Consider the following 10,888-nt stretch of genomic DNA (forward strand, 5'->3'; position numbering starts at 1 on the left):
TAAAAATTACCCATATCCAATATAACTTCATTCATGCTATATAAATATAGAAGCAGCAAAGAGAAATACCTTATTTAATTTGACTTTTTAAATATATCTTTACCCTTCTTCAAAAAGTTTTCAGAATGGCTGGCAACTGTTAAAGGTTGATGTTATAAACCAGTACGCTCAAGATAGCAATTTCTGTTACTAAGCAGGTGGATAGGCAGGCTGTGCACATGTATCTGCTTGGTCTTGCAGCTTGGTATGACTTAATCAAAAACTCCAACCAAGTCAGTTTACATAAAGACGAAAGTGCAATCTGGCTTCAGATCTACAATATAGACAATTTCATACAGATAATGTCATCATAAATAAACCAGTTATTTTACCAGTCTCATTTTCTACTTAATTCTCAATAAAACCAGTAAAAATTATTCTTTAGTTCTGCTTTTCACTGCAGGAGCTAAAACATTGTAGCCTGCTAATGAGTAAGACAGACAATACAGTAGCTATTTCAGTCAGGTTATGCTAACTACTCAAGAAGGAGAAACATTCGCTTTCAGGTATTTAATTTTTAGATCCCAGCGGAAGAAATACTGATGACAAAGAAAAACCATTCAGATTCAGAGCACTGATTTTATTTCACTTCAGACATTCAGAGAAGAAGTTTAGAGACAATCCATGATCTCCATCTGCAGAAGAAGAGCTCTGCCATGACCTGGCAGTATTCCTCCAGCAACTCAAGTTGAAGTGGCAATGCTCTCTGAATGACAGAGACTGAAAGGCTCCAAAATAAGTAGCATATGATCAGAAGAGGAAAAACTACTCAAAATACCACATAAATGAGAGCACAAAAAAATAAAAAAATCTTCTGAAAGCTATGTATGTATATAAAGAGAGTGACTCAATTATGAACCTCGGTAGACTTCACAGGTGTCTTGGTACCTAGAGTTTATGCCTGGTGATCCACACAGATACATATGTATTTATTTAGTATTCACCAAAACAAAAATCTTGGCCTGACCAAATCTAAATAGCAAGCAAAGCACTATGGGGAACTTCAAAAGAGTAACTGTGAACACAAAAATAGTCCACCAGTTTTCTAAAGACCTGAAGGAGAAACAAGAAAATAACGCTGTCACCAGGGGGTACCAGATCAACTCAATTAACCAATCTGAATTAATACTGTCATTAGCAATGATCAATGCCCCAGGTCTAAATAGAAGGGTCAATTCACTACGCAAAGTCACATCAGAGGGTGACGAAAGAAAATGTCTGAAAAATAAACAATTTGACATATTGCATAATACTTTGCTACTAAATGAAAATGTAGGAACCCTGTAAAAAACTCCGCACGATCCTCATGATCTCAAGAATACAAAATACGTACTCAGATAATGCAGGCAAGCATCTTTTTACTGATGTCCTTGTGTTCACCTTCCTTTTTGTTAGAATAATATGGAAATAGATAATTTATTTTTCCATCTCTCCAGAGGTAAACTACAAAAAAGTTTCAGCTATTGCTGGTTCCTTCTTTACCAGGCTAGGTTATGTATTCTCACATGCTAACAGTAATCATCATCAGAAAGACACTGAATCTTTCAGCACTTTAACTGTTGAGCTACTGAACTTGTTTCCTATAAATCTGCTTATCTTTGTTGAACTGCACCACCTCCTCAGTGTTTCTTCTAACCATCTCCCATGAAACCCTCAAGTGCCTCATAGTCACCCCCTTTTCTCCCTCCCGTTCCCCACAACTATTCTAACAGAGTAAAAGACAGCACAGGCTGTTAATGTTAGTGATCGATCAGCTAACATTAAGCCAAAAAGAACAACTAGCTGAAACTAAAACTGCAGCCCTGTCATCAGTGAGGCCATGAATATGCATCTCTGATACACATGCTAATTTTCCACACACCAATCTGTACTTTAAAAATACCTTTTAAAACCCCTCTCTCCTTCCTATTAAATCCAGGTGAAATTGCTATGAGTTAGAAGCTGGAGGGACTGAAAACAGAGTGAGGATAACCTAAAGGTGATAACCTAAACATTCTCTTATTTTTCTATACTTTTCTAGCATAATCAAATACATTAAACAGGTCAGTTGGTATGTTATCTAACTGCAGCTACAGAATAATTCAGTTAGAAATACACTGAGATATTCATGTAATGAGTCAAGCTGCTCCAGCAGTGAGCCAGGATATAAAAAGAAATTCCTTACTTTTTCTGTTCCAATTTAGATTTCTGCTCTACATACCCCTCTACAGTCCTGGCACAGGACTCTCATCCAAAGACTCTTGAAATACCAAATCAATCTACTATTGTAAAACTTACATATCAAACATTTACTAAAAATCAAACCAGATGATGTATGATTAAAAAAAAAACAAACCCAAAGACAGCTTGAGTTGAAAGAGCTTCTTTCCAGACAGCTGAACAACCATCATAGAATCAAAAAACAAGGACCATAAATGCACTAGAAATACTTGACACAGAACTTTGTACACAGGTAAGTCTATATACAAAATTAAATGCACTTAGGCTTAATAAACATTTAACTTAAGAAACATTTTCCTTATATGAAAACTGAACTTTCAATAAGGGTTTAAGTATTATCTTTTCCCAAAAAAACCACCAAAAACAACAACATCAAAAAAATGTCATGTGTGTGAAAAGATATGCCTTCTTCCTCCAGTTATTATCCATGTTTTTAACATCTCATACTGTTAAGTTGCAGGAATGCCATACTCAGATGTAGACAGAACAAAACAGGATTATTTTTTGTGAAAAGACACTGAAAAGCACCGCGGAGAATTTGAGATGAAAATATGAAAAAAAGTTGTTTTGATGTTAAGTTACAAATGTTGAAATGCTGATAAACAGAGCTTCGAAACAATTAAAATCTATGACTTTAAACAAGCAAATTGTCATTGGAAAAGATCCCAAACAAAGTAAAATGGAAAACCACATTATTTCTGTCAAGCAAAGAAAGATGAATTTCCACATGTAAATCAATTCTGTTTAAACCTACTCTCAAATCAAATCTCTATTTTCCTTCATCAACCCTCACCCACATCACATACTTGTTTCTTAATGCCACAGAAGTAATTTACCGAAGTGCTTAAGCAATGGCTGACAAGCAATTGACCAGCCATCAACTCTCTAATTACCAAAGGAACTGAGGGCTTGGCTACCTTCAAACAGTGTATTTCTTATCCCTTTCTGTGTACAATATCGTAAATACACAAGTGAACAGTTCAAAAATCAGAAGCTGTATGAAGATGAAGCTCTATGCTGCAACATTGTGTTAAAACAGTATTTGAGAGTCTACACATTGATCTACAAAAATTATGCATCTCCTAAAAGTATCTGCAGGTATACTGTCATACAGGAAATCTAATTCAAGGGCTATCTTCATTTAGTTCTTAATTAACTTCCATAGTAAGCAGTTTTGTACTAAAAACATTGAAGAGTAGGACAGGCTGAACAACACCACCACTTGTGCCCAGCTATACATAAAACAGCTTTACTGTGATGCGCAAGACAAACAGCATTACTAAGAAGGGTTCCCATATTCTCTCAGAAGCAGCTGAAACTTTGGTTAGGACAACACAAACTATGAAACTGCTTTCAGTTTCCTTTTTAAATAGATTTATGCTCAGCTGTGACAAATATAAAAGTAGTGCCTTTATGAAGGTTTGGGATCTATTTTTTTTACTTTTTTAAACCGTTTTCTTGACTGAACAATCTCAAAATATATTACTGTTCACAAAAAGCTGGGAACGGACACTCCCATGCAACATAAACTAGATAACACTGATAATTAAACAAGTACACAGCAGCAGCAGCTGTACTATTTTTTCAGTTTACCTGAGCTACAGAATTCTAAGGATCATAAATCGTTGCAGAAGTTAGTCACTGTGCTATTAAAGGCTTTGAGGACAAAGTTTGACACAGTCAGAAGGGAAGATATCTCAAGAAATCAGTTTGAAAACAAGCATTTGTTTTCCCAACAGAAAGTTTCAAAATTACAAATGCCAATCAGGTCACTACATTTATGTTAATTAAAGTCTTTCAGGGTAGTCTCAGAAAGCAAGTTAGTGTCTACATTACAAAGGCAAAATTAAATAGAAAGGGATGACGGAAGAATTACCTGATGTTATTTGCATTGTGTGTAATGCTGATTGTTTACACAGTTTACTCAGAAAACTTTAAGACAAATTCAGTTCCCTTGCAAATATCTTGGACTGCTGAGTGTGCTTGACACTCCTTACTGGCTTCATATGTGGCAACAAGAGACTAAAATTTGCTCATGTACCATAACACAAAACCCCACAAAGTCCTGTTAGTAACTGTACTGTATCACCCTCTAAACTACCCCAGAAGAAACAAGAACTGAGATAAAATGTTCCTCAGGGTCTGGAAAGATCAAACAGCAGCAGGACCTAGAGAGTCTAGTCACCCATGGCAAGTAAAAAATCCCTTATGTCATTTATCAACAGCTTCTATGGAACTGAAACACTTCTTTTTAAAATTCTCATCTGTGCTTGCTTTCACAGGCACAGGGCAACACAAAACACAGTATTTGTGTAATTAAGTTCCATCTTTCCTGAAATTATCAGATCAAATTACGTTCTCAAGCCCTGCTACAGATGTCAACAATTACGGACCTCCATCACAGGTCAGACGCAGTGCTAACAGTATTAGCTACCTTATACATCCCCTGGGAACTCCACAGTCTCCTTCTTTTACTCAAAGACCTTGCTAGTATTACAACTTACTAGAAGCTTTGAAACAGAAATATTAATCAAGTTCTCTTTGTTGCAGCAGTATAAATGCTATTTTTAAGGTGTCTTTAAGTTCTATCCATTACCTACAGACATATCCAACCTCCCTTTTGTGTATTTCAAATACAAGGGTGAAAGCTCCATCACTGCAGAATGCTGATGATCTGAGAATGTACTTTTTCTTGCCCAGTACATTCTGAATACTTTGAATTCTTCAACTCTACCAGATACCTGGTAAACAGCAACTGCATGAGACACAGATGGTTTGTTTGTAATAACTAGAGAGTTGCAGAATGAAAACAGCAAGAATGCAACGGCAGTCTGGCCTCTCTCAGGAGCATCTATGAGGAAAACAATCACAGACCTTCTCTAGTGGCTATGAATATCTGAAAACGGCACTCACATTTTAGTCAAACTTATTAGTCTAAATCACACTGAAAAAAGAAGCTGCTAGGACACATTTCTCACTATGGCACTGCTCTAAGCTGTGGTGTGGGACCAGGAATAATCTTTTAGCTCCCACTGAGATTTTTTTTTTTTCTCTTCCAATTTAAGATGCACCAAAATCTATGAAGAAACACAGAGAGACTTCCTTCTGTGAAGCAGCTGATTTTCTAAAAGGTTATTGAGATATTAAAAATACTAAATACTTTATTATATATTATACATTATATAATATACTATTAAAAATACTAAATACTAAAGAAAGTTCTGGGTAAGCATAAAAAAGTTGGAATTCTTTACTTTAGAGTACAAATCCCAAAACCCATATAACCAGGAATTATTCCCACTAAGTATCATAAAAAAAATGAAGCAAAAAGGCAGACATGGGAACAGAAATCACTGCTTAGGCAAAAGGAATGAAGAGAGAAAACCTATTGAAAATGACATGCAGAAAGAGGTCCCTATACCCAATATTGAAAGATACAGTCAAGTTTCACTGAAAGGGGATAAAGGAAGGCAAGTAATGTCAGCTTCAGTTTAAGGGCCTTAAAAAGTATCTCAATAACCCTATTGCTATCAAGTACAGTTTATTCTGCCAATCCAAGTGGAGCATTATGGAAAGAACCATGTTATTTTTCATAGGAAACTGCTAACAGCTGCTTCTAACTGTTCATCTCTCAGTAAATGATAATCTGAGACGTGTTGCTTCTTGTGGCTTTCAGAGATGCAGCTATAACTGAACAGTGCTTGTTACTAAAACCTGAGTTTTGTCTACACAGGAACTTCCATCACAATTGGCACTGAGATTTCTACTAGTGCTTTCAAACAGGTCTGGCACAGACATAGCAAAGAAGGCAAAAGTCTGTTAACGGCCACTGCTTCAGTAGGATATCACCAATGATCAGTACAACCCGGCCTACAGCAGGAAGTCACTCAACACATTTACAGTAGACTCTAAACGGCACTTTGCTCACTTACTGAGTGCACAAATGCATGTAGAAATGGACTGATGCCCCTCCGGCTCTCTCCCAGCCCTCACCAGACTCATTATGCAGTTTTCAATAGCAGCACTCTCCCCTTCACTGCTCCAGGTCACCACTAAAGCAACATCAACTAGAAGAAAGCCATATAAAGTCAGCCTGTCTATGGAGAGACTATAAAAAAACCTACATGCAACAAAACACACATTTTGCCAAATTTTTCTGCCACAACCAAAAACATCTTCTGGGGTACAGCACCGGTACGTGTTCGCAAACTGGGAGATTACAGCTCTCTGCTGCAGGAAGTTCGAGTCAACAGAACTTTTACATCCCCCTGATGAGTAAAAGTGAGTCCTGACTCTTTATGAACAAAGTGTAAAAGCTGTTTATTAAAGATTATATCTTTCATTCATGTGACAGTAGAAGAGAAGTATGCTGAGGGAATTCTGTACAGATACTCATTCCATCCTCATCCATGTCTCCCAACTCTCCTTCCAAAGTTAAAGAAAGACTAGAATAATTAAAGTCTGCAAGAGACTACGGGTAAACATAGTTTGAGCTGTGAAACGACTTATTTTGTGGGTATTTTTGGTGAGGGAAGATCAGACACATATATCTTTTTAATTTGTTAGCTATAATTTACTCATTATTCAGCCTGCCCTCTGACTTTTACTTCTGCAACTTCATAACTCCAAAATAACATGTTAACTATGGTTTATTGACCAGTATTGATCAGTACTAGAGGAAAACAACATATTTATGGCTATTATTGGAGAGACTTCTAGAATCTTAAAATATAAGAACCAGTCATTTGACATTTGCTTATAATTAATTCCACAAACAAGTCTGAAGCTGAATATGAAAGTTTTCTGTGGGGGGGTTGGTTGTTTTGTTTGGGTTTTTTTTAAACTTCTGTGCCAAAAGGAAAGCTGAAAATAATCCTTCCTAACGCAATGCTTCAATTTTAAACAAATTCAAGTATTAAACAAGTATTAAAGGTCAGGTGTTTGTATCTACCTCTAAAAGATTTGTGCTCCTGAGTAAGTCCAGCAAGTAAAATCCCATATGCTTCACTACACTATGTTATGAAGCAGCTGTAACTAATAAATAATTACTAATTAATAAATTTTCTGAAGTGGCAACTTCTCTCAGAGTTGAATAAAAGTGGTAAACTTACACTTCTTAAATGGTTTTTAGAACTCTAAAAAAATATAAACAAACCCAAAATTTATTTACTGAGGATTTATGACTGCAAAACAATTAAAAAAAAAAAAGGAAAACTCAAATGTACTTACTTTGATAGGAGCTGTCGAGAACTTGACTTTTCGGTCTGGCACTGGATCTTCCTCTTCAGAAAGTCCAGGAAACTCCTCATATTCACTGTCATACATATAGTCCTCCACTCCCTCCAAAATTTCTTTGCCTTCAGGTTCTTGGTTTTCTGGCTCTGTGTCCCTGTCATCATTAAAAGCTGCATTCTCTATTCCAAAATCACTGAAGTCCTCACTTTGCTTTTCCAACACTTGCTCCTCTTCTTCAGTATCCCCTTCCTGCTCTAGAACATCTTGTACTTGTATAACCAGACTATCTCTTACCGATATCCCATCTCTCTCTTCCTCCCAACTGGTCTTGCTGCCATCCATAAACTCTTCTACCACTTCCAAGGCGCAGTCACTTCTCTTCCCTTCCTGTACGTGACATACAAGCTTCTGATTCTCTTGATCAACGTGATCCTTCTCCAAGCTTTTTTTTTCATGCCCTGAGGTCTCATCTTGTGCAACAAGCTCTGTGCAAGTCCCCTCTGTGGGAGAAACCCAGGAGCAAACACTATCTGATGTCTGCTGAGCCTCCCAAGCAGGCACACTGCCCATATTCCACGTGCTTCTTTCAAGTATCAGTTGCTCTCTTTTGTCTTTTCCAAGTGCCTTGCTTGGCTCATCTCTGCAGATCTCAGGTACTTTGGGGAATGCACCCCTCTCCAGACATCCTTCAGCAATAGCAGATTGATTCAATGTCTGCTGGCCTCTCAAAGGGTCCTGATTTGGAGAACTATCATTTTTGGAAGTTTCTTTGGATTCTTCAGTATCACTGTCACCCAGAAAGCTTTCCAGCCTCCTAGAAATGGGCCCTGCATTCAGGAACGAAGATTTGGAACCACTATTAGCATGTTGCTGCTTCAACTCCTCATTACTCTGATTTTCAACTTTCTCCAGTGCAACTGGAGGACTTGCTTCTGTATTAAAACTGAAGTGGTCCACCACATTGCTGCAATCAGAAGCTGAACCACGTCTCCTCTTATCTTCACTTCTTTCACATTTGCTGGGGGAATATCTGTCTACTGAGCTCCGTTGTTTTATATTTCTCTCAAACAGCTTCCTGGTCTCTGAAAATTTTTCTGCCAGGGCAACTTTATCCAAGTCTGCCTCATCACTGCTACGGATGACTTTGTCAGCAGCAGAAGACATGGACAAGGAATCCATGGGACCGCTGCTGGGGCTCGTAGTTGTATTAAGAAGATTATTTTTTTGGACAGTGAGAAAAGATGGACTACCTGGAGAAGATCCATACTCTGCTGCTGTGGCCCGGCTGATTAATTTGGTCTCAGCAGGTGGACTGCTTTCACAAGAGGTTGTGGAGGAAGAGCTTCCCATTTGCAGAAACATGTTTTTGATCTTGTGCACTCTGTTGCCATAAGTGGCAGCTCTGCCTCGACTGTGTGGGTCACTTCCCCCTCCACTGGAAGAGGTGCTCAGGTTCTGATGCAAGCCTGTTTTATTGGAAGCATTATCAGGATTATTTACACCATCAAAAGTGCATTTGATAGCATGGAAATCAGATTTGTAAGCATTTCGGTGTGGAGAAGCACTTCTTAAAGTCCTTTCCCCCTTGCCTTCGGTTTTCATCATTGTTGAAGAGAAAGCTCCTTCCACTCCTTAAGAATGGGAAGAACAACTCGCTAGCACAAAGCTTCCACACTCCAACAGCAGGCAGCGTAGATCCCACAGAAGATCCCAAAAGCGGCCTTTCACTCAGTCAGCTTCCCTGCTCGCATTGAAATGAAACGCATGGGACTCTACGTGGAGAGAAAGAAATCAAAGGGCGTGAATGGCCACATCGGGTGTTATCCCCAGCGCGGATCGCGGTATCCGGAAAGCCATCTGCAGAGAGACAGAGACTTTCCATTAACTCGGGGCCTCGCCGGCGTGTGACACGAATCCGAAACTCGGGGTGGGAATCGCAGCCCAAGACGTCCCTGCGGGATAAAGCCCATTGTGTCCGCCGGGACGCGCGGACCCAGCTGCTCCCCGGGCACCGACCTGACGGCTCTGGCGGGGGATGCGGCGGCGAGCGGCCCCCAAGCCACCTCCGGCTGCCGCCCCACCGCTGAGGGCCGTCCCGGGCTGGGCCAGGCCGGGTTGGGCGGGGGGGGTGGGGGGGGCAGCGCCGGCCCTTCCTGCCACCCGGGGGAGGCCGGGCGCGGGCCGGACCCCGCGCACGCACCGCGGTGGGGCGGGACAGAGGGGCCCTGGCTCCCCGCGCCGCCCGGAACCGGGGAAGCCACAAGTTTCGGCCCCAAGTTGGGGCTTCCCCGTGGCGGCGCCTTTGCGCCGCGGGGCCTGCGGGGCGCGCAGCGGAGCCGCCCCCGGTACCTCGCCCCAACTTTCCGAGCCAGCCTACCTGGGGGCGGGGGTCCTGCCGCCTCCTTCCCCTCAGCCTTCCCGGCCGCCCAGCGGCCGCACGCACCACGCCATCATTATCCGCCGCCACAGCCGCCCGCCTTTCCTCCCTCCCTCCCACCCCCCCGCCCTGCCGCCGCCACCGCCGCCCCGCGCTCCTCACTCCACCTTCCTCCCGCCCCCGCGGCGCGCTCAGAACCGCCGCCCGCCCGCGCCGCTCCCCGGCCTCACGCTGCTCCGCGCCCTCCTCCGCGCTGTGTCTCGGGCCCGCCCGCGCGCTCCTTCCCTCGCTCGCACACAAAGAGAGGGAGCGGCGGGCGCGCCCCTGCTCCTCTCTCCCGGCGCCACGGAAGAGAGGGGCTGGGGGCGGCGGGCGCGACCGGCCCGAGGGAAGCGCCTCCCGCGCCGGGATATACCACGCCATGGCGGGATACGGGTTTCGGGTGATACCATGTCGGCGAGGCGAGCGGGCGCGGGGCAGGGTCGGTGGGTGCGGAGCGCTCACCGGTCCGTCCGCCGGGGGAGCTGGAGACGGTGGGGCGAGGGACGCTGGAGAAAGGCGAGCGCCGAGCTGCCGTAATGCTGCACGCTACTTTCAAAGCCCGGGCGGCCAGCGCGGCGCGGAAAGCGCCAGCCCTGGCTTCAACGCAAAGCAGCGAGTTTCCCGGGAGGGAAAAGTGGTGACAGCTGCCACGACCGAGGCTCGGACAGCTGGAAGTAACAACAGTACCGAACATTCCTTTTTTTCCCCCCCTCTTCCTTTAAAAAATCAGCCTCCCTCGAGCAGGTAGGTATCAGAGCACAGGAGGATCCACAGGTGAGGCGGAGACCGGACACGGCGCACCTGCTGCCCGCGCCCCCGGCGTTCCTGACAGGTTCGCGCAGGAGCGGGGGCTGAGCCCGCTGGGTTCCCTCGCACGATCCCCTGGCTGGAAGTCACTGCAGCTCCCCAAGACTGGGAAAACCATGCTCGTCATCGATAGCCCTAGGCGGTAATAACCGCAGTTTTGCAAGTAGT

At 42.8% G+C, this 10,888-nt stretch overlaps 1 protein-coding gene across 5 annotated transcripts in view; it reads right to left on the reverse strand.

The window, feature by feature from the left end:
• Positions 1–10,612, reverse strand: part of LOC102102068 (neurabin-1-like) — a 41,225-nt gene extending 30,613 nt beyond the window's left edge. For 2 of the 5 annotated variants that reach the window (XM_014249323.2, XM_005519802.3), the window contains exons 1-2: positions 9,872–9,964; positions 7,489–9,351 (exon numbers count right to left, since the gene is read on the reverse strand). In XM_014249323.2, coding sequence (XP_014104798.1) covers positions 7,489–9,099 — 1,611 coding nt within the window. In that variant the 5' untranslated portion in view covers positions 9,100–9,351; positions 9,872–9,964. Of the gene's footprint in view, positions 1–7,488; positions 9,352–9,871; positions 9,965–10,101; positions 10,121–10,375 lie in introns of those variants that run through there. The other 3 variants (XM_088059235.1, XM_088059236.1, XM_014249322.2) reach the window with 3 other exon arrangements.
• Positions 10,613–10,888: the final 276 nt, after the last annotated feature.

The sequence above is a fragment of the Pseudopodoces humilis genome, chromosome 8 (assembly GCF_049639895.1).
Source record: "Pseudopodoces humilis isolate 2021_Gansu_Grassland_sample_001 chromosome 8, ASM4963989v1, whole genome shotgun sequence".
NCBI lineage: Eukaryota > Metazoa > Chordata > Aves > Passeriformes > Paridae > Pseudopodoces > Pseudopodoces humilis.